Source organism: Giraffa tippelskirchi, chromosome 5 (genome assembly GCF_054371585.1).
Source record: "Giraffa tippelskirchi isolate mGirTip1 chromosome 5, T2T-mGirTip1v1.2.pri, whole genome shotgun sequence".
NCBI classification, from domain to species: domain Eukaryota; kingdom Metazoa; phylum Chordata; class Mammalia; order Artiodactyla; family Giraffidae; genus Giraffa; species Giraffa tippelskirchi.
The window spans coordinates 105,683,762-105,706,117 of record NC_137279.1 but is presented as its reverse complement, the minus strand read 5'-3'; the positions used below and the strand labels follow the sequence as shown (position 1 = coordinate 105,706,117).

The 22,356-nt window shown below is 42.2% G+C and overlaps 1 protein-coding gene across 7 annotated transcripts in view; it reads left to right on the top strand.

Annotated features, from left to right (window-relative positions):
- The first annotated feature begins 535 nt into the window (after positions 1-535).
- TTF2 (transcription termination factor 2) overlaps positions 536-22,356 on the top strand; it is a 49,887-nt gene continuing 28,066 nt past the window's right edge. For 4 of the 7 annotated variants that reach the window (XM_081492970.1, XM_081492968.1, XM_081492972.1 and 1 more), the window contains exons 1-9: positions 536-608; positions 687-789; positions 2,696-2,782; positions 14,430-14,496; positions 15,943-16,944; positions 17,272-17,386; positions 17,948-18,130; positions 19,848-19,975; positions 21,883-21,964. In XM_081492970.1, coding sequence (XP_081349096.1) covers positions 581-608; positions 687-789; positions 2,696-2,782; positions 14,430-14,496; positions 15,943-16,944; positions 17,272-17,386; positions 17,948-18,130; positions 19,848-19,975; positions 21,883-21,964 — 1,795 coding nt within the window. In that variant the 5' untranslated portion in view covers positions 536-580. The remainder of the gene's footprint in view (positions 609-686; positions 790-2,695; positions 2,783-14,429; positions 14,497-15,942; positions 16,945-17,271; positions 17,387-17,947; positions 18,131-19,847; positions 19,976-21,882; positions 21,965-22,356) is intronic. The other 3 variants (XM_081492974.1, XM_081492973.1, XM_081492975.1) reach the window with 1 other exon arrangement.

Sequence of the window (22,356 nt, the reverse complement as noted above, 5' to 3'; positions counted from 1 at the left end):
CGGCGGCTTCTCTGGGACTCCCTTCCCTAGTGATCGAGCGCGGAGGCGGAGCGCCCACCAGCGCTAGGCCCCGGCTGGCATCCAGAAGACCGCGAATCTCCTAGGCGCTCTCGGCCTCGGGGAGAAGAGAAGTCTTGTTTGTAGAGCTCCTCTCTGCAGCTTGTAATGTCTGCTTCCTCTAGGGATGCCTCTAGGTCTTAAATGCGTGCAAGGCAGAGTCGACCAGTTCCTTCCTCTCAAAGCTTCCCTCCTCGGGAAAGCCCCGCCAGCCTCCAAAACTCACTCCAGCATCAGCCACGCCCCACCGGCCAAAGACCAGGTTTTCCCCCCGCCCCATTTTTGATTTCGGCGCGCCGCGAATCTCAGGGCGGCCGTGATTGGTTGGAGGTAAGCACATTTGCCGTCTGATTGGCTGATAGTAGCTAGGGTGGGTGTGGCTAAAGCCGCGGCGGTGAATTATGGGGGATTAAGAGTGGAGGAGGTGAGTGACGACGGTTCCTGAATGAGGAGGGCGGAGAAAAAGGCGGAAGCGGGTGATGGGAGAGGCGGTGGCTTCGGAGAAGAGGAAGGCTGGAGCGGGATGGAAGTAGTTAGGTGTCCGGAGCATGGTAGGAGGTCGGGGTACAAGGGTCCAAGGGGTCTGCCAGCCTAGCGTGGTGTAATCGTTGTCGACCTTCTCTCCTTAGGGACTTTATGTCTTCTGAAGACCGGCGTCCGAGAAGGCCCGAATAAAGGAAAGAGCTTCTACGTGTGCCGGGCGGACACATGCAACTTTGTGCGGGCCACCGAGTAGGTCTCCGGGCTAGGCACAATTCCTTGGCACTGCGCGTGGCCACTCAGGAGGAGTCGCCGGCTCCCCGCTCCCCAAAAGGACTAGGAGAGCCGGGACTCCTGGTCTGCAGAGCCAGGGCCCTTTAAGTAGTTGGTAATCCCCGGCATGTTAGGGACACGCTCTGCTACTGCTTGCTGTGTGACCCATGGCTGTTTACTTTCTCTCTCTGGGCCGCCAAGGCTCTCACTTATAATCTGGAGAATTGGTTACATCTGGATACTTCTGGGCCTTTTCAGTTCTGGGTTCACTGAGCTGGCCTTGACCATCCCTTCTCCTGTTGGGACATTACTCCCGTTTATAATTGAGAACGTGCAGGCATAGCAGAAAATAATTGGCTCCAGCTTTACACTAGTCTTAGGCCTAATTGGTTTCCGAATGTTTGAGGTTAAAACACCCTGGTAGTCAAATTAAAGAGACCCTTTAAAAACAGGATTCTCTGCATTTAAGTGGTGAGATTGATACTCCAAAAAAACAAATTAGGGATTAAAGCTGAAAAGACATAAGTAATCTGATTCAGCACTCTAGTTTTTACAAAATTAAAAGCTGAGACCGAGAAATAATAAGCATCTTTTTTGAAGTGAGAATATACTCTTCTCATAAGTGTTGTTAATATTTCATAGTACCTGGTGTCTACAGTTTCTATGTGAAATTTTAGACTATCACAAAATTATGCATTTTTTTCCTGCTTTCTACTGAACTTGGTTTAGAAAAGGCATTTTCTACATGTGTAAGACACTATGGATATCAATAGAAAATAAAGTATTTTTTTCAACACATATATTAGCTTCTCATGTTTTCCCCACATGATTTAGATGATTTGTGTTTTTGTTACACTTTGAAACTTCAGTGGAAGATTTTTACCTTTTTTCAGATTTAGAAAATAAATTTTTTAGAAGAAGTATTTTCTTAGCCTTCTAATAAGTTGGTTTTTCATTCGAAAGAAATTACTGGGATCCATTTAAATTAAATACAAAATGACTTTATTTAAATTAGTGTTAAGTCTTAAGATAGAAGGGACCAAACAAATTACTCAAGCTATAAACATTATTATGTCAGGGTTTACTGTTTAATTTCTAATATGTGTATGGAGCTTCTTAGGTTCAATACCTAGCTCAATTTTCATGAGACATGAAAGCACATTCGGATTTGTAGAAATAAATATTAATGGAAGCATAAGGTTTGGTTTTAAATGAAAAGGAAAATGCCCTTATGTAAAGTACCATTTATAAGTACATATTGCTATGCAAACTAGTATAATAATATTTGACTCAAAGATGGTTATTTGATAATTTGACCCATTTAGAATATGTCTGGTAACCAGATAATAAGCAAAAAGAAGGAAAATGCCATAGGTCATATGAGAGTACTTAAGATTTTCCTTCAAATGTTATACATTAATTCTTTCCTACAAAGAAGTTGGAATGGAGGAGTTAAACTTAGACTAGTCAAGCATGAAGCAAATTAGCAGAGTGTGTTGCCAAAGTCCTCATGTTGATAGTGACACCTGACAGGTTATTAGAGGGAAAAGGATGATGGGAGAACCTGGGAAAAATGCACAGTTTGGAGGAATCACAGTATAGTGGTACATAGCACAATATCATTTTAAACTTGAGTCCTCAGGAAAAAGATAGGTATGTTTATTGTCATGCTTTATTTGGGGGCATGAGAAAAGATGAAAAGATGGGCCCTTTCCCCAGAGGAATGCACATGGACAAGAAGGTGTGTGGGATTTACAAACCCAGTAGAGATTATACATGGGCCCTTATGTTTAAAACACATATTTTAGATTTCATTTTAGGATATTGACCTCTATTCTTTGCCTCCTAGAACATAAATTTCCATTTTCTCTTTTTTTCCTTCTAGCATTCCTGTTTCTCACTGTTTATTGCATGAGGACTTTGTGGTAGAGCTTCAGGGTCTGTCTCTATCACAGGGCAAGAAAGAATACAGGTAAGTGTCCAAAAGGAGCAGCTAAGTGTATTTGTTTTTGTTTTCCTTTGCCTGGAAGGGTTATGGTCAGGTGTTTTCCTAGGATTGACTAGTCTTTAAAAGTCAGTAAAAAACAAATGGTGTTTCTGCATGTATTGAATATCTTCTGGACTGTCGCTTCCTAACTTCTGAGCTACTTGTTGATGTGAGAAGCCTGGCCTCTGGTTAATTTCTGGATAAACTGCTTCACCTCCTTCCCTCTCCAGCTTTCAAGTAGCCAATAACATCAGCTCACCAACAGTCATTTGCACTTGCTTGTCAACCTTCTCATTCTGGTAGTAGAACAAAAGTGAAAGTTAGTTGCTCTGTCATGTCCGACCATTGTGACCCCATGGACCGTAGCCCACCAGGCTCCTCTGATCATGGGATTCTCCAGGCAAGAATACTGGAGTGGGTTGCCATTCCCTTCTCCAGGGGATCTTCCCCACCCAGGGATTGAACCCGGGTCTCCCACGTTCCAGGCAGATTCTTTACCATCTGAGCCACGAGGTAATGTGTAAAAATGTCTAATGTATGTTAAACACTCAATAAGTGCTAGTTTCCTTTTCTGTGGGTGCTCAGAAGAAGGGCAGGGAAGTCTATATAGGTGGCAGATGATATTTGTCATGAGTATTGAAAAGTAAGTAGGAATTCCCTGGGGGCAAAAAAGAGGCCGTATATAACAGACCAGTATCCTGCATTAGTATACGGAGGCATGAAGTAATTGCAAACATTTGGTCCAATGGTTTTTTTGTTTGTTGTTTAGTCACTAAGTCATGTCCAACTCTTTTGTGACCCCATGGACTGTTGTTGCCCGCCACGCTTCTCTGTCCATGGGATTTCCCAGGCAAGAATACTAGAGTGGGTTGCCATTTCCTTCTCCAGCGGATCTTCTTGACCCAGGGATCAAATGCACATCCCTGGAATTGGCACGTGGATTCTTTACTGCTGAGCCACCAGGGAAACTCTGTTTAGTGGTCGTTTAGCATATATTTAAGTGGAGAATTCAGAAGATGAGACTGGCCAGAAAGGCAGGGGCCAGAGGTAGTGATCTTTATATGACATTTATATGTAATGGTCTTTATATGACAGTTTGAAATTTATATATTCTAGATTGATTTTGCCCCCCAAATATAGGCACTCAAGTACCATCTTCACAATTTTATATAACTGAAAACTGCCTGTACTCAGTTCAGTTCAGTTCATTCGCTCAGTCGTGTCCGACTTTTTGCGACCCCATGAATCGCAGCACACCAGGCCTCCCTGTACATCACCAACTCCTGGAGTTTACCCAAACCCATGTCCATCGAGTCGGTAATGCCATCCAACCATCTCATCCTCTGTCGTCCCCTTCTCCTCCTGCCCCCAGTCCTTCCCAGCATTAGGGTCTTTTCCAATGAGTCAACTCTTTGCATGAGGTGGCCAAAGTATTGCTCTCACCTTCAACATCAGTCCTTCCATTGAACACCCAGGACTGATCTCCTTTAGGATGGACTGGTTGGATCTCCTTGCAGTCCAAGGGACTCTCAAGAGTCTTATCCAACACCACACTTCAAAAGCATCAATTCTTCGGCGCTCAGCTTTCTTCACCGTCCAACTCTCACATCCATACATGACCACTGGAAAAACCATAGCTTTACTAGACAGACCTTTGTTGGCAAAGTAATGTCTCTGCTTTTAAATATGCTATCTAGGTTGGTCATAACCTTCCTTCCAAGGAGTAAGCGTCTTTTAATTTCATGGCTGCAATCACCATCAGCAGTGATTTTGGAGCCCCCAAAAATAAAGCCTGACACTGTTTTCACTGTTTCCCCATCTATTTCCCATGAAGTGATGGGACCAGATGCCATGATCTTAGTTTTCTGAATGTTGAGCTTTAAGTCAACTTTTTCACTCTCCTCTTTCACTTTCATCAAGAAGGTCTTTAGTTCTTCTTCACTTTCTGCCATAAGGGTGGTGTCATCTGCCTCTCTGAGGTTATTGATATTTCTCCCAGCAATCTTGATTCCAGCTTGTGTTTCTTCCAGCCCAGCGTTTCTCATGATGTACTCTGCATATAAGTTAAATAAGCAGGGTGACAATATACAGCCTTGACGTACTCCTTTTCGTATTTGGAACCAGTCTGTTGTTCCATGCCCAGTTCTAACTGTTGCTTCCTGACTTGCATACAGGTTTCTCAAGAGACAGGTCAGATGGTCTGGTATTCCCATCTCTTTCAGAATTTTCCACAGTTTATTGTGATCCACACAGACGAAGACTTTGGCATAGTCAATAAAGCAGAAATAGATGTTTTTCTGGAACTCTCTTGCTTTTTTGATGATCCATTGGATGTTGGCAATTTGATCCCTGGTTCCTCTGCCTTTTCTAAATCCAGCTTGAACATCTGGAAGTTCACGGTTCCAGGTTTGCTGAAGCCTTGCTTGGAGAATTTTGAGCATTACTTTACTAGCATATGAGATGAGTGCAATTGTGTGGTAGTTTGAACATTCTTTGGCATTGCCTTTCTTTGAGATTGGAATGAAAACTGACCTTTTCCAGTCCTGTGGCCACTGCTGAGTTTTCCATATTTGCTGGCATTGAGCGCAACACTTTCACAGCATCATCTTTCAGGATTTGAAATCGCTCAACTGGAATTCCATCACCTCCACTAGCTTTGTTCATAGTGATGCTTCCTAAGGCCCACTTGACTTCACATTCCAGGATGTCTGGCTCTAGGTGAGTGATCACACCATCGTGATTATCTGGGTCGTGAAGATCTTTTTTGTACAGTTCTTCTGTGTATTCTTGCCACCTCTTCTTAATATCTTCTGCTTCTGTTAGGTCCATACCGTTTCTGTCCTTTATCGAGCCCATCTTTGCATGAAATGTTCCCTTGGTATCTCTAATTTTCTTCAAGAGATCTCTAGTCTTTCCCATTCTGTTGTTTTCCTCTATTTCTTTGCACTGATCACTGAGGAAGGCTTTCTTATCTCTCCTTGCTATTCTTTGGAACTCTGCATTCAGATGGGAATGTCTTTCCTTTTCTCCTTTGCTTTTTGCTTCTCTTCTTTTCTCAGCTATTTGTAAGGCCTCCTCAGACAGCCATTTTGCTTTTTTGCTTTTCTTTTCCATGGGGATGGTCTTGATCCCTGTCTGCTGTACAATGTCACGAACCTCCATCCATAGTTCATCAGGCACTCTGTCTATCAGATCTAGTCCCTTAAATCTGTTTCTCACTTCCACTGTATAATCATAAGGGATTTTATTTAGGTCATCCCTGAATGGTCTACTGCCTGTACTACTATATTTCTTTATAGTTATGCATGCAATAAGATGCACAGTTCTTAAGTGTTCAACTAGTTGAGTTTTGTTTGTTTTCTGATTGAGTTTTAAGAAAGATATATACCCATCCTTAAAACCAAGATCCCAGTCAAAATATAGAATATTTATTTCCATTACCCCATTAAGTACCATTAGATCCCATCTAGATAATCCCCCCACCTATCATAGCTAATCACTGTTTTGATTCATACTGCATGTATTCTTTTGTATCTGGCTTCTTTTATGTAACAGTGTCTGTAGCGATTCATCCATGTAGTTGTATCTATCAGTAATTCATTCTTTATTATTGCCCAGAATACCATTTTGAATACCATTTATGAAAGCCATTTTGTTTCATGTAGTTTTTTGCTATTTCTGTATATCTTCTTTGATGAAGTATCTGTTTAAAATTTTGCCCATTTTTTTAATTGAAATTTTTATTGAGATAATTATAGATTCACAGGCAGTTTAAGAAATAGTACAAGGAGATCCTCTGCAGACTTTACCTGATGATATGTATACACTTATACATTTAGTTCTATGCAACTTTATCATGTGTGCATGCATGCGTGCTTAGTTGCTCCGTTGTTTCTGACACTTTGTGACCTCATGGACTGTAACCTGCCAAGTTCCTCTGTCTGTGGGATTCTCCAGGCAAGAATACTGGAGTGGGTTGCCATTTCCTTCTCCAGAGATCTTCTGAACCCAGGGATTGAACCTAGATCTCCTGCATTGGAGGCAGATTCTTTACCAACTGAGCCACCTTTTGTGTATTTACTACAACAGTCAAGATATTGAGCAGTTCCTTTACCAGAGGATCCTTCTTGTTGCCCTGTTGTAACTATACCCACCTTCCTCTTATTTCCCTGTGTACACTCCTGGCAACCATGAACCTGATCTCTGGCTCTAAAATGTTGTCATTTCAAAATGTTACATACATGGAATCATACAGTGTAACTTTGGGGGATTTTTTCTATCTTTAAATTGTGTTGTCTTTTGTTATTGAGTTGAAGAGTTCCTTATGTGTTCTCTGCACAGGTCCTTTGGCAGATATATATATTGTGTATATTTTCTCCCAATCTGTGGCTTTGGTTTTCTTGACTGTCTTTTGAAGAGTAGAAACTTTTCATTTTATGAAATCCAATCTATCATTTTTTTATGATTTGTGCTTTTTGTCTTCTGTGAGAAATCTTTGCCTATCTCAAAATCATAAAGTTCTCCAGTGGTTTCTTTTAGAAGTTTTATCGTTGTTTTCTTTATTTTTTTTTTAATGACTTTTTTGTTTAGTCTACGCCTTTTGTTGTTGTTCAGTTGCTCAGTCTTGTCCAATTCTGCAATCCCATGGACTGCAGCACGCCAGCCTTTTCTGTCTTTCACTATCTCTCTGTGCCCTACCTCAAATTAATTTGACATACCTTATGAGATAGAAGGTCATTTGTTTTTTCATGTAGTATTGAATGAATGCTATTCAATTGTTTCAGCACCATTTTTTGAATGTTTCCCATGGAAACACTTGGCACCTTTGTGAAAAATTGGTTGACCACCATGTGTGAATCTATTTCTGTACTTGCTAATCTCTTCCATTGATCTTTTCACCTATCCTGACATGATCAGATAAGATCCTGTGAGTCTTCCAACTTTCCTCTTCAAGATTTGCTATTCTGGGTCCTTTGTGTTTCCATATAAAATGTAGAATCACCTTTTATAGTTTCCTCAAAAAACTCAGTTGGGATTCTATATAGATCAGTGTAGGGAGAACTGATATTAATCTTGATCTTCCAGTCCATGAGCATGGTATATTTACTTATGACATTTAAAATTTATTTTAGCATTGTAGAATAGTTCTGATTATAGAGTGCTGTATACCCTTTTGGTTAAATTTAGTCCTCAGTGTTTATGTTTCTTGACACTCTTATGAATGGAATTTTTAAAAAATCATTTATTTACTTATTTTTGGCTGTGCTGGGTCTTTGTTGCTTTGCACAGGCTTTCTCTAGTTTTGATGAGTGAGGGCCACTCATGGTTGCAGTGTGCGGGCTTCTCATTGCTGTGGCTTCACTTGTTGCAGAGCACAGGCTCTAGGCTCTCAGGCTTCAGTAGTTGTAGCATGCGGGCTAAGTAGTGGCAGCTTGTGGGCTCTAGAGCACCGACCGGCCCAGGTAGTTGTGGCTCACCAGCTTAGTTGCTCCGCACATGTCCGATCTTCCTGGACCAGGGATCCAAGCTATGTCCCCTGCGTTGGCAGGGGTATTCTTGTCCACTGCGCCACCAGAGAAGTCTTTATAAGTGGAATTTTTAAAAATTTCACTTTTCTATTGTTTCCTGCAAGTACAGTGGGGGCAGTAAGCCTTTAGTGCCTGAAGTTAGAACAATCTCCTTTACATACTACTGGGGGCCCTGGATCATACAGAAATACTGTTCTTTGTGATAGGAAGATGCTGAAGAATTTTTTATTCAATTTGCATCAAAAGAAGAACTATGGTTAGAAAAGCAATTTGAGGTCCCAGCATTATAATGTGGCATGGCTGGGATTTGAGCCTTGTTGTTGTTGTTACGTAGGCGCTAAGTTGTATCTGATTCTTTTGTGACCGCATGGAATGTAGCCCACCAGGCTTCCCTGTCTATGGGAATTCCCAGGTGAGAACGTTGGAGTGGGTTTCTAGTTCCTTCTCCAGGGGACCTTCCCAACCTGGGGATTGAACCTACGTCTCCTGCATTGGCAGGCAGATTCTTTGCCACTGAGCCACCAGGGAAGCTCCTGGGATTTGAGCCTAGATCTAACCAACTCCAGGCACACCCACTTTCTCTAAGTGAAAGATAAATTTGGAGTGAAGCCCTGGCAGTAGAGTTGGGTATGCTTAGACTGGTGGATCAAATGGTAAAGAATCTGCCTGCAGTGCAGGAGACCTGGGTTTGATCCCTGGATTAGGAAGATCTCCTGGAGAAGGGAATGGCTACCCACTCCAGTACTCTTGCCTGGAGAATTCCATGGACAGAGAAGTCTGGCAGGCTACAGTCCATGGTGTGGAGAAGAGTCAGACACAACTCAGCGACTAACACACACACACAACTGGAGAACACTTGCTGAAAGAGAATTGATACAACATGTTTCCTGGTGGTTAAGCATGTTCTTTCCTCCATTTACTCAGCTGGGATAGTGGTCATGGTAGTACTGGATTCCCCGGGCTGTGAGGGTCAGTGCAGTCATGTGTGCGATCACTTCGTTTGGTGTTTGGCACATGGTCAGTACTCAGGAATGGTTTCCTGGTTGGGTGAGTTTACCGTTAAGCAAAACAAGGAAGGAAAGTTAACATCAGTAGAGGATGGCTAACACATATAGCTTTGGACTCATTGTGTCTTATGTACACATGAAGCATGCTGGAAAAGTGAGAGGGCAGCTCCAAAGAGAGGTCTAGGCTGAGGATAGAATCTTGAGAACTTGTCTCTATTACTCTTCACATGAGGTAGCCGAGGCTGAGGTGCTCATTATTTTAAAAATAGAAAAAGAATGCTTGAATGTATTTCTTTTAGCTCAAGTCTAGAACACTTATTAAGAGGTACTTACTAGAGCTTTGAAAAGATTGTTTTAGCACAAATAAAATACAGTTCTACAGCACACAACAAATTAACAACAAAGCAAAAAAGAAAAACCAGCAAAATATCCAACAAGTATACCCTGATAGATGGCAGAGGCTGAAAAGTTAAAAAAGAAATAGGTAATGTATCTATGGACGATGACTTCCTTAGTAGACAGTAAAGCAGTTAGCCAGAATCCCTGCACTCTGAAGAAAGACATCAGATAGCACAAGCTTTTCTTCCCTAAAATTGGGTTTTCTTTTCAAGAACTTAAAGGATTTGAAGGATTTGTATCCTTGAATTAGTACTGTTATGTTTAATGCTTAACCTAGCTAGGAGACAGGTGTAGCAGACTAGTGGAGGGGAGGTGTAAACCGAAGTAACACTAAGGTGCCCATTTTTCTTACCTTGGCATGAAGCTACTTTTTTGTGTAGTTCTCTAACTAAACACCAGATGGTACCACTCACCAGCATTTGACTGGCCCTTCAGCCATGACTCTGTTGTTGGGCATTAAAGAAAACTATGATTGTTGCTCAGTAAAACCAGAGAGAAGAACTCCTGCCTTGACATGAACGATGTGGCACATGTTGATATACAGATGTTGGACATGGTCATCAAGCTCCTGAGTTCCTGTTCTCTCCTCTCTTCCCACTCTCTCTCTCTCTCTCTGAGCTTTTATTCTCAAGGATCAAAATAGATGGTAATATTCTTTGTCTATAGATTGGTAAAACAGGTTTTAGTTCTTTACATAACTGCTTGTACTGGGATGTTCAAAATACTTTTATGTTTTTACTGTTGTTTTTAAGAGGCTTTTTTTTTCTGGCTTTACTGGGCCTTCACTGCTGTGCACAGGCTTCCTCTAGTTGTGGAGAGCAGGAGCTACTCTTCGTTGAAGTGTTCAGGCTTCTCATTGGGGTGACTTCTCAAGTTGTAGAGCAAAGGCTCTAGGCATGCGGGCTTCAGTAGTTGTAGCAAATAGGCTCAGTAGTTGTGGCTCACCTGCTTGGTTGCTACAAGGCATGTGGAATTTTCCCAGACCAGGGATCGAACCCATTTCCCCTGCATTGGTAGGCAGATTCCTATCCACTGTACCACCAGAGAGGTCCCCAAAATGCTTCATTTTTAATAGCCCATGAATCTGGGCACATCTAGGACACCCCTTTTGTGGTAGGTTGATTACTGGGTAAAATTGGCATGCAGATTATCTAACCCAATGATGATTACCTAGGCTGATGACAGAGAGGCACTGGGACATGAGCCAGACCCATGCAGAAGGACCTTGGGCTCCAGCAACCCATAAAGAATCCCACTCAACAAAACCAGTACTGTGACTTGGTACTGTGGAGTATCATGCACTGTGCTGTACCACAGAAGTAGTCCTTGTATGGAAACATTATCATATGTGTGTGCTCACTCACTCAGTTGTATCCTACTGTTTGTGGCCCCAGGGACTGTAGCCCCCCACACTCTTCTGTCTGTGGGATTTTCCAGGCAAGAATACTGGAGTGGGTTGCCCTTTCCTTCTCCAGGGGATCTTCCTGACCCAGGGATTGAACCAGCATCTCTTGCATCTCCTGCCTTGGCAGGCCCACTGGGACACCTGGGAAGCCCATGGAGAGGATATTAGCCCTTTATAATGCGTACAGCAATTCCTTTCCCCAGGTTGCCTTTTGTCTTGTAATTTTGCCTATGGTATTTTTACTATATGGACATTTAATACTTCTATGTAGTCAAATTACTAAATCCTTTCTCTCTCAGCTGCAGGATTTTGTCATTCTCTTTTTACTTTAGGATTGCCAAAATATTCATCTCCGTTTTTTTTCCCTAGAACATTTACAGTTTTATTCTATACACTTTTGTTCCATCTGGAATTTTTGTGTAAAAAGTGAGGTAGAAATCCAGCTTTACGTTTTTCCATTGCTGCATGTGGAAAAGTGAACCCATATTTCTAAGGGCCCCAAGACACGATTGGGATAAGAGTTAGACACAGGAAGGTTGGTGAGCAGTCTGATCTGCGTGTTAGAGTTCTAAATTGTATGTGTTTGAATGCCAGATGTTTCTCTGATTGTAAAACCAACAGTAAGAGATTAAAGCTGATGAAGGTTACTGAGAAAGTGGAGGAATTGAGACTTGAACTTGGCCCTGAATGACCCCTAGCTGGTTTCTTCATTTTTCTTGTTCATAACCTATGCCTTGGAAAATAATGAATGAATATACTGTAGAAATTACACTCTTTTTCATAGTGGACTCAGTGTTTGCTTTCTCTATGACAGTGTATTTCCACTGCTTTCTTGATTTACAATTTAATAAACATGACAAACTTTTATCCTAAAAACAGAGAAGCTCATCTAGATTGTTTTTAATAAAAATGTAAGGAGAAACATTTTTTGCAGTGTGCCTAGCACATAGTTGATGCTCAGTGTGTGTTGTTTACTTCCCTCTTTCTCCAAATTTTGCTTCTCCTGAAAGTCTATGAAGTTTGGACTTTAAAATACATGCTATTTATAAAATATTCTTTCAGTTAAGGTTTCAGGTACTTGATATACTTTCAGCAGCAAGAATTTGTTCTTGACTTGTTTTCGTAAGTAGTAGTACTCCCTAATAGTAGCCTTTCTTTGAGTATTTCGAAGTCAAGGCATTTCAGAAATTTTCAGAACGATATGTTCAGAGCTAAATTTTCTTATCGCAGTAAGAAAAACCTAAAGAGATCAACATATGTTTGTTATTGTGAACTTGAATGAGAAAGTTATGAGTTTGTATGATAGGAGCTGGTCCTTTCTTCTTTTTTATTTTTTAAAGATAATTTTATTTATTTAATTTTTTTGGTTCCATTGGATCCTTTGTTGCCTGCATGGGCTTTCTCTAGTTGTGGAGAGTGGGGGCTACTCTCTAGAGGCAGTGTGTGGGCTTCTCGTTGTGGGGTCTTCTTTTGTTGTGGAGCACAGAATCTAGGTGCACGGGTTTCAGTAGTTCCAGCTAAGCACAGCACAGCATACTATGCTACCCACTTGAGTAGATAAGGAAGAAATAAAGAAAATACATTGACCTGAATATTCATTAAAACCATCTCTAGAAAGGCAAACAAAAAACTAAGAGAAATGGTTACTTGGCAGGGATATGAACTGAACAGATGGAGAGAAGGTGCTTTTCACTGTTGTTTTTGACTGACATTTTACCTATTTAAACAATTAAATGGACTACATATTTCAAAGGCTCTTATTTAACTGATTAAATGTTTTTGAGGAGTCATTTAGGGTAAGGAAGAATTCAGTTGGTTCTGTTTAATTCAACAATAATTAACTATTATGTACAAACAGTGAGGCTTAGGAATAAAGAGATAGTTATCGGCTTCTCGTTGCTGACAGGCAGATATAAGCATAATACAACTATATACAACAAAAATGCAGAAGCAGTACAGTGCGTGAACAGGGCAGAGAGTGTGCAAAGGCGGTATGTCTTGAACTGGGTGTGGAGGGACCTGTAGGGTTGACAGCTGGTGATGGGGTAGTGGTGGGCAAATAGGGATAAGGAGGACATTCTTTGGATGGAGAGTGGTACACGTGCAAAGTCCAGTAGGATGGAGAGTGTGTGGCTTAGTTTGAGCACAGGACAGCATAGCCATTTTTGCATAGCTGGAATGTAGGTGGTGTTTGTATGAGCAGGGACTGCCTTGCCCAGAGATGTAGGCCTATAGTCAGTCTTTTTTTTCTTTAATGAAAGATTGGAAACATACACAAAAGTAGACAGGATAGAATTACTGCACGTGAGCTTCAACAGTCACACTCATGGCGAATCTTGTTGCATCTGTATCCTTGCACCCTACCCACCAGTTCCTCCATGTTTGGAGACAGATCCCACATAATGTCATTTCTTCTGTAAATATTTCAGTGTGTAGCTGTAAAAAATATGGACTGTTTTTTTTTTTAACCAATTGGAGTACAGATTTCCAGAAGATTAGTAAATATTATAAATAGTTTATTTTTGGTAGTTTTTGCTCATTTGCTTAAGTCAGGATTCTAATAAGGTCTACAGATTACAGTTAATTGATATATTTTTTTAAGTCTCTTAAATAGGTCCCCCCAGTCTTTTTCTTCTCCCTTGTGATTTACTTGTTGAAGGAATCAAGTTGTTTGTCTTATAGCATTTCCCACTGTTAAGAGTTTGCAGATTACATCCCCTGGTCTAGTTTTATGTGTTCATCTGTTTGCACTTCCTGTAAATTGTTAATTGGACCCAGGGGTTTGACAAGATTCAGGTTCATTTTTCTCTTAGTTTTCTTTTCTTGCCCACGCCACTATAAGTTTTGTGGGGGTTTAGTTCCCAGACCAGTGATGGAGCCCAGGCCCCCTGCAGAGGAAGTACACAGTCTTAACCATTGGATAACCAGGGAAATCTTTATTTTGATTTGGCTTGGTTTTTTTTTTTTTTTTTACCTTATAGGAAGTATTGTGGCTTCTCATTAGGGACACATAATGTCTGGTTATCTCCTTTTTTCTGATTTTAGCAGCCCTTGTGGATCAGTGTTCCCCTGTCAATCATTCTGTAGAGTTAAAAGAATAAATCTATGAATACCCTCTGGTTACTATGACATCTGTATTCTTATGTAGTACATGTAAGAGTAATTGGTTTCAAGTGACCTTTCAAAACTGTTAACAAATAATTATAAAAGGGTTTCTTGAATTAAAAACAAGTTCATCTTTTATTTTAATGGATTTTCACAAACTTGATTATTTGTGTTTTATACTTTATCAGGTTGTTCTTCCGATGTGTTAAAAGTAAAGCAGAGGGGAAGCAGTGGTGTGGAAATATCCCATGGCAGGTAGGAATTATTCATTTGTTTTCAGATCTGACTATGTAAAGATGTTTAACCTGTGGGATCACCTGAAAAGACCCTAAAGTCCATTATAAACTGATTGGTCTTCATTGTACTTTCTCTGAAAGACAGTTCTTTTCTTTCAGCAAGGTAGACCCTGTTGGGACTCTTAATTCAAAGGACTATTTGGATCTTTTGTTTTTTAACTTTTAATTTTATATTGGAGTATGGCCAGTTAACAAACAATGTTGTGATAGTTTCAGGTGAACAGCGAAGGGACTCAGTCATACATAAACATCTATCCATTCTATAGTTGATAATAGTAGTGTTAGTCGCTAGTTGTGTCTGACTCTTTTTGACCCCATGGACTATAGCCTGCCAGGCTCCTCTGTCCATGGAATTTTCCAGGCAAGAATACTGGAGTGGGTAGCCATTCCCTTCTCTAGGGGATCTTCCCCACCCAGGGATCGAACCCAGGTCTCCTGCATTGCAGGCAGATTCTTTACCATCTGAACCACCAGGGAAGCCCATTCTATAGTTAGCATTAACCTATTTAGGGAAAAAAATTAAATTTACTTGACTAACCTCAGGATTTTTTTTTTCAATATTTATTTATTTGGCTACTCTTATTTTAGTTGTAGCATGCAGGATCTTTAGTTGTGACATGTGGGATCTAGTTCACTGATCAGGGATTGAACTCAGACCCCCTGCATTGGGAGCATGACGTCTTAGCCACCGGACCACCAGGGAAGTCCCAGCATGTTTTTATAGACTGATACCTACTTGATGTTTGTATGCTGCTGCTGCTGCTGCTAAGTCACTTCAGTTGTGTCTGACCCTATGCGACCCCATAGACAGCAGCCCAGCAGGCTCCTCTGTCCCTGGGATTCTCCAGGCAAGAATACTGGAGTGGGTTGCCATTTCCTTCTCCAGATGTTTGTATAAACTGAGTGTAATTCATAAGCTTCTGGAATGTGAGAACTAGGAGAGACTCTGCTACATGAGGAACTAGACTGAGGGAGGTCCTGAGACTTGTAGAGGGATAGCTTAGACTTAAGGTTCTAGATCTGCACCGTGAAACCATCCTAAAGCCAAAATCAGAGCTGTTTAGGTTGGGGGAAAAGTTCATCTCGAGAGAGTCGTTTTCATGAAAAATATACATTGTGGCTGTTGCTATTATTAGAACAGTTTGACCTGGACACTGCTTTTCCTTGAGACCTGTAAAAGCAGTGATCACGGACAGAGAAGGAACCAAGCATTGAAAGTTCTGTTAAGAAACGAATACTTTGTGAGTTTAGCAGTCCTTTCTAGAGCAAGAAATGATCCCAGGAACATTTAGAAAAACTGGACTGCTCTTACTGTGTTTCCGTTTCTTCTGAAGAAAGGCATTCTAGGTGTGAAGGTTGCATTCATATTTTATATTAAGATTAGATAATTTCCTTTGTCTTTTAGGATCCTAATTCTAAAGAACATTCTGGAACCAGTAAGTCTCAGCATGCCTCTGAGCCATCTCATTATCCTTCCAGCCAGCAGAGAAACCCATTCAAGGTACTTGATAAGAATCAAGAACCATCCATCTGGAAACAGTTCATCAAAGGTGAAGATGAGGAAAAGACAGCTGAAAAGAAGCAAAGAGAAAAGGGAGATCCACTCCTGGATCGAAAGAAGGAACAGAAGCCGGAATCTAAGTGCTGGACGGAGAAAGAGCTCTCATCTGGCCTGGGAGTAAAGAAAAAACAATCTGCAGTTCAAGACAAGCAGCAAAGGGAGAAGACAGAGTTTCAGTGTGAAGCAGAGGAGATAGAAGGGATGCACAAAAGAAACCTTTTTGAGATGAAATCCAAACAGGTCCATGGAAATGTGCTCAGAGAACCATCTGCATTTCAGGTGAAGTCAGACAGTAAGAGTCATTCTGTCCAAAAAGAATCAAAACCTCTGACAGAAAAGGAAACTAAGCCTTTGCCTCGAATTGTTCACAGTCAACACTCAATAAGCCAGCCCCTGAAAGGGGAACACCTCAACAAGGAGCACCCTAAGAGCTGGGAGGCTAGAGAGACAAAGACAGAGAATGACCCAAGCACACAGACCCTCCAAAAGAGTCTGCTCCAGGGCCATTTTCAGGCTCAGTCAGAGACCCGGGACATGCCTGCTCCAAAGGAACCAGCTGCTCAGCCTGCACCACTGGCCACAGGGCGTCCTGCAGGAGAGAGGCGAGACGCTGACACAAGCAGTGGTGACAGTGAGGAAGATGACGTTGTTTTTGTTTCGTCTAAGCCAAGGAGCCCCTTACTCTTTGACTTGCCTCCAGACACACAGGAGAAGAAGAACCTTAAACTCCCTGGTCAGAGTGTGCAACGAAAAGTTTCTTCTGCCTCGAGTGTTTCCAAGAAGGGAGAACCTTCAGACCCAACAGCCCAACGTGTGTTCCTCACAACACAACTGAAACAAAAGAAGGTAACTACTACCTGTATTGTTTATAAGATCGGAGCATTGCTTGCTGTGGGCAGGTAAGGTACACCACAAACAAGAGAAATATACTAATGTAAGGAAGGTCTCACAGGTGGATGTTAAGTTTCTGCCTTTTGCTGTGTTTATATGTTCAGGATTGGTTAATCAGCTGGGTTTAGAAAGAAGAAAAGTTCTGGTTTTCACGCATATACCTAAAAGACTAATGTCACAGTTTTAGCTTTCTAGGCTGTTTTAATCTGAAACCTTTTAATCTGAAACCTTCTGACACCTTGAGAGGAGCAAGTGACCCATTTTATAGGATCTGTTTTCCAGAGCACACTGGCATCGGTGAACATCCAGGCTCTTCCAGACAAGGGTCAGAAGTTGTTCAAGCAGATTCAGGAGCTGGAGGAAGCGCTCAGTGGCCTGGCCCTCTCCCCAGAGCAAGGTAAAAGGGGTTCTGCCCCGAACCCGGAGTTTGCATGAACCTCACGAGACCTTCAAGAGCCATTTCGATAAAGAACAGACTGGGGGACCTCCTTGGCTGTCCAGTGGTTAGCACTTCACCTTCCAATGCAGGGGATGCAGGTTCAGTCCCTGATCAGGGAGCTGGGATCCTAGATGCCATGTGGCCCCGCCCCCCCCAAAAAAACCCAAAACATAAAAAGAGGAACAATGTAACAAATTCAATAAATAATTAAAACAAATTTTTTAAAAAATCTGAGGAACAATTCCTGACATTAAAAGAATAGGTTGATGCATTCACCTGCCCATCTTGTTGTCTGTTTCTGAGCTTCCTTTTAAGTTGCATCTGTGATAGGTAAAAATTTCCTCCTATTTCCTGTGGACTCAAGTCTTTTCCCATTGTTTAAGAAGCGGTTTAAATGCTACGCTCTCTAGGAAGCCTTCCCCTGCTCATGGCAATCCCACTTTCTCTTGACCTCACCTCGCTCATAGAATTTCTTCACTTTTCTGAAGTGTAATCTGTTCTTCCCTGTGTTTTGAGCAGACACTAAGGAGAAGAGTAACACTCAAGAACCTCAGCAGAGTAACTTCACCAAAGAGACCACTGACCCTCCCCACTTGGTGCCTCCCAAACCCCTGCAGGGTCAGGATCTGTGGCCTCTGGGTTCTCAAGGACTGAAGGCTGCCCACCAGGAAGCTACTGGAGGGTCTGGTCAGTGCTGTGGAGGTGAGATCCAAGGGCCTGGCCCTGGGGGGAATAGCTACACCTACGAGTTAAGTGCTGCCTCATAGATGCCTTTGTGTCCATGAGAAGGGAGAAGTCATTCTGTGTTGCCTGTGTAATAAGCTGGTGGTGCTCAGCTGAATTTTTACACAGTGTAATTTAGATCTTCTTGAGAGCAGAGACTGTGTCTGCCCTGTTCATTGACCTTGTTCACAGCCTTTAATCAACCAGCTTTGTGGCCGGCATATGGGAGTCATCTACTAAATGTTTGTGAGTGAAAACTCAAACTTACATCATGAGGAGGAAGGCAAACCAGTGAATATGTTTGTAGTCCTGTGTATGTGTATGTGCGCTGAGGCAGAGCAGGGGAGTATGTGACCGTGACCAACAGACCCACAGAGAGCAGTACCACTCTATTTAAATGAGCGTTTCCATCCTGAACTCTACAGACAACAATGAATTCTGAAGCAGCTGCAAGAGAAGGATCCCCAGAAGAGCCTCAACTATGTAATATGATCATATGGTTTCCTGACCAGGACACAGGAACTCGGGTGGGCTGACAGCAATGAGAGAAGCAAAAGCAAATTTTCTCCTGAGAACTGCTCAGGATGTGGAAAGGAAAAGGAGAGAAAAGAGAAAACAGGAGGAAGGGGAGAAAAGTTGAAAAGCAGTAGTCAAAAGAGGGTAAGGGATAGACAGGGTGCCATGTGACACAAGGATCCCTCTAAAAGGGCACAGAGAAAATGTGCTTATATAGGTAAAATAGATAAGCAGCAAGAATCTACTGTATAGCACTGGGATATCTTATAATAACCTATCATGGAAAAGAATATATAAAAAAATATATAACTGAGTCACTTTGCTCTACACCTAAAACTAACACAGTGTTGTGAATTAACTACTTCTTCTGCAACAAAAAAGAAAACATATTTAGTCCAGTGGCACAGCTTAGCTATGCTCCAGACTGAAGAACACTGCTGCATGACAGCATCGTTCAGTCATCACCATGGTAATAGAGTTGCCTAGAGAAATTAAGGCGGATTATTAAGGTAAGAAGTTATGTAATATGTTTAGGAAAGAATCCCATTAAAATAGACTTTCATTTAAAAACATTTTAACGTTTAAGTGGATAATTAATTTTTATTCATCTAGAAATCTCTTAGTTGGGTACTTCATCCCTAAATTTGCAACCAGCTAAGATGCTTGTATTTATTACCTAACCTCAGTAGAAGTTCTCTGTGTATTAATAGAATGAGTGGTCTCCAATGCTGAAATATTCCCGGGGCAGTGCAGGCATCTTGGGATGTGCATATTTGGGGCTCTCTCTCTCGCCTGAAGTTTGACAACTTCCTCTAGCTTGGTCTCTTCTATTGCTGGATTTTCTTCCTGGAATCCAGCCCCAGGGGTCTTTTTTTCCAAAAATTCTGATGGTATTGTTTTTTCTGCCACCTCTTCAAAGCTGAAAAAAAAATAAAAAATATTATAGATAATCTTATATTTTAATTATACTTTCTATTACTTTGTCCTTTATTAGAGCACTTGCTAACGTGAACTTTAAAAGACGGACATACAGAGAATGGGGCTAAAGAAGCCAGAGTGGCTAGGAGAATCTGGAGGCAAGAATTTTTAGCCCATACAAATCCATCATCTGGCAAATAATGAATTGCCTTTTTGCAGCTCTGGTCAGGGCATAATACTTGCAACCTCGATTTGTCTGCAGGCTCTGTGAGCCAGAATGGCCTTCACGCAGTGTGGAAGATCACAAGTGAAGCCATTGATGAGCTGCATCAATCTCTTGAGTCGTGTCCTGGGGAAACCGCCATGGGAGAGGATCCAGCTGGGCTGAAGGTGAGCTGGGAAGGCCCACAGGGCAGAGGATCCTGGACAATGCCCTAGCACCTACGAGGAAGGGGACCAACCATTGGGAAAGTGCCTACCAGAGTGCCATTCTTCGTTGTTTTTCTTTAAATAGTCCTTTTTGGTTTCTTTTTTAATTTACTATTTTAAAATTTTATTTATGTATTTTTAGTTTTGGTCGCTCTGGGTCTTTGTTGCCGCACATGAGCTTTCTCTAGTTGTATGTTGGCAAGGGTGTGCTGCTCTTCCTTGAGGGGCGCAGGCTTCTCATTGAGGTGGCTTCTTTTGTTGTGGAGCATGGGCTCCAGGGTGCGGGCTTCAGTAGTTGTGGTGCTGAGCTTAGTTGCTCCGTGGCATGTGGAATCTTCCCGGACCAGGGATTGAACCTGTGTCCCCTGCATTGGCAAGTGAGTTCTTATCCACTCTGTCACCAAGGAAGTCCCAGAGAGCCATTCTGACATATCTTTTCTACAAATTACATTCAAGTGGTTTCCCTTTATGGTGTTTTCTTTTTTTCTGTTTAGCAGTGAAAATAAAAAACACTTTTTTTTCCTTAACATCATTAAGTTATATGTCTGTAGCAGTAACAGATGCATTTATCATTTATTGAGCTTCGATAGGTGCCACAGGGATGCAGAGGAATTGCTGCTTTTAATGAACTAGTTGGAGTGAAAATGCATGTACAATCAATGTAAGATGATTAGACAATCATTGTAAGACAGAAAATGTGCATTATCGCATACTGTGAAGTATAGGCAAAGTACAAAGGCATTTGAAATAAAGGAAAAGTTTTTCTAGGTCAGCAGTAACTGCAAGCCTTTAGATAGGGTAGAAACCAAACACTCTGGTGAGAGGGAGTGGTGGTCAGAGGGAAGATCAGATATTGATATTAATGAGTGATGATCAGGTGACAGCAGCACCTGAGCTGGGAGCAGCAGGTGGTGTAACTTAGCACGAAGAGTCTCTTGCTATGGAGCCTAGCATTGGTGGAGGAATTTAGACTAGGATAGCGTAAGAGAGGGCTTCCCTAGTAGCTCAGCTGGTAAAGAATCCACCTGCAATGTTGGAGACCCCAGTTTGATTCCTGTGTCAGAAAATTCCCCTGGAGAAAGGGATAGGCTACCCACTCCGGTATTCTTGGGCTTCCCTGGTGGCTCAGATGGTAAAGATTCTGCTTGAAATGTGGGAGACCTGGGTTCGATCCCTGTATTGGGAAGATCCCCTGGAGGAGGGCATGGCAACTGACTCCAGTATTCTTGCCTGGAGAATCCCCATGGACAGAGGAGCTTGGCGGGCTACAGTCATGGGGTCACAAAGAGTTGGACATGACTAAGCATAGCACAGCTTAAGAGATATTATGGAATCACTGTAGAAATTTGAGCAGGGATGTTTTAAGAAGGTTATTTATGTCACAGAATTCCAGATAAACTGGAGGAAGGGAAGACTAGCAGGGAGGCCCCCAGTTAAAGGGCCATCAATTTATGACTAGCACTGCAGAATGAGACATTGCCCACAGAGAGGAGAGTCACAGTAAAGAGAGAACGAGGAAGAGCCAGCGGAACGGCTGGTAGAAGCAGGGTGATTACTCAGAGATCTTGACTTGGACTGATTAAGCAGACAAAGCAGCAGTCACTTGAGAGTGACAGGCAGCCCTTGATAGGCTGGGCAGTTGGCATGAATGATAACTGTCCTGGGCAGGCCGGGACATGTGGTGACCCTCAGTGAGAGAGTGGAATCCAGGGCTTCAAGGTGAAATGAGCAGCTTATCTGACAACTAGAATATTGGGAGGGTCACTTACAGAAAATAAACGAGTGGAGGAGGGAGTCCATATGGCCAGGCTCCAACATAGCCTCTCATCAGGAATCGATACCTAACTTTTGGTTATTACCTTTGTCAGGTCTCTTTGCTGCCACACCAGAAGCAGGCATTAGCCTGGCTGCTATGGCGGGAAACCCAGAAGCCACGAGGAGGAATTTTGGGTGAGTCTCGCGTTAGGATAAGAGCCCACAAATACATTGCTTTGTTCAGTCCTCTCAACAACTCTTGTGGGTAGCTACTCTAACACCCTGTTTGAAAAATGAGGAAACTGTAGTGTGGGAAGCTTAAGCCACATGATCTGGAGTACACAGCCATAGGTTTGGCTGCAGGCAGTAGAGACTGACTCTGGCTGATGAAGCAGAGGGAGGGTTTATTCTCTGGTGGCCCACAGAATCTTTGGAAGATGTGGAGGGCCAAGCTGGAGGCCAGACTTCTAGGAGCAATGGCCAGAGTCAGGTTACCAATGGAATGTCCTGTGAGAACGATACGGCTGCTCCGTGCCACGGAGCAGTAGAGGAAAGCGCCGCTCCCCAGAGCCACACACTGCTGTCTC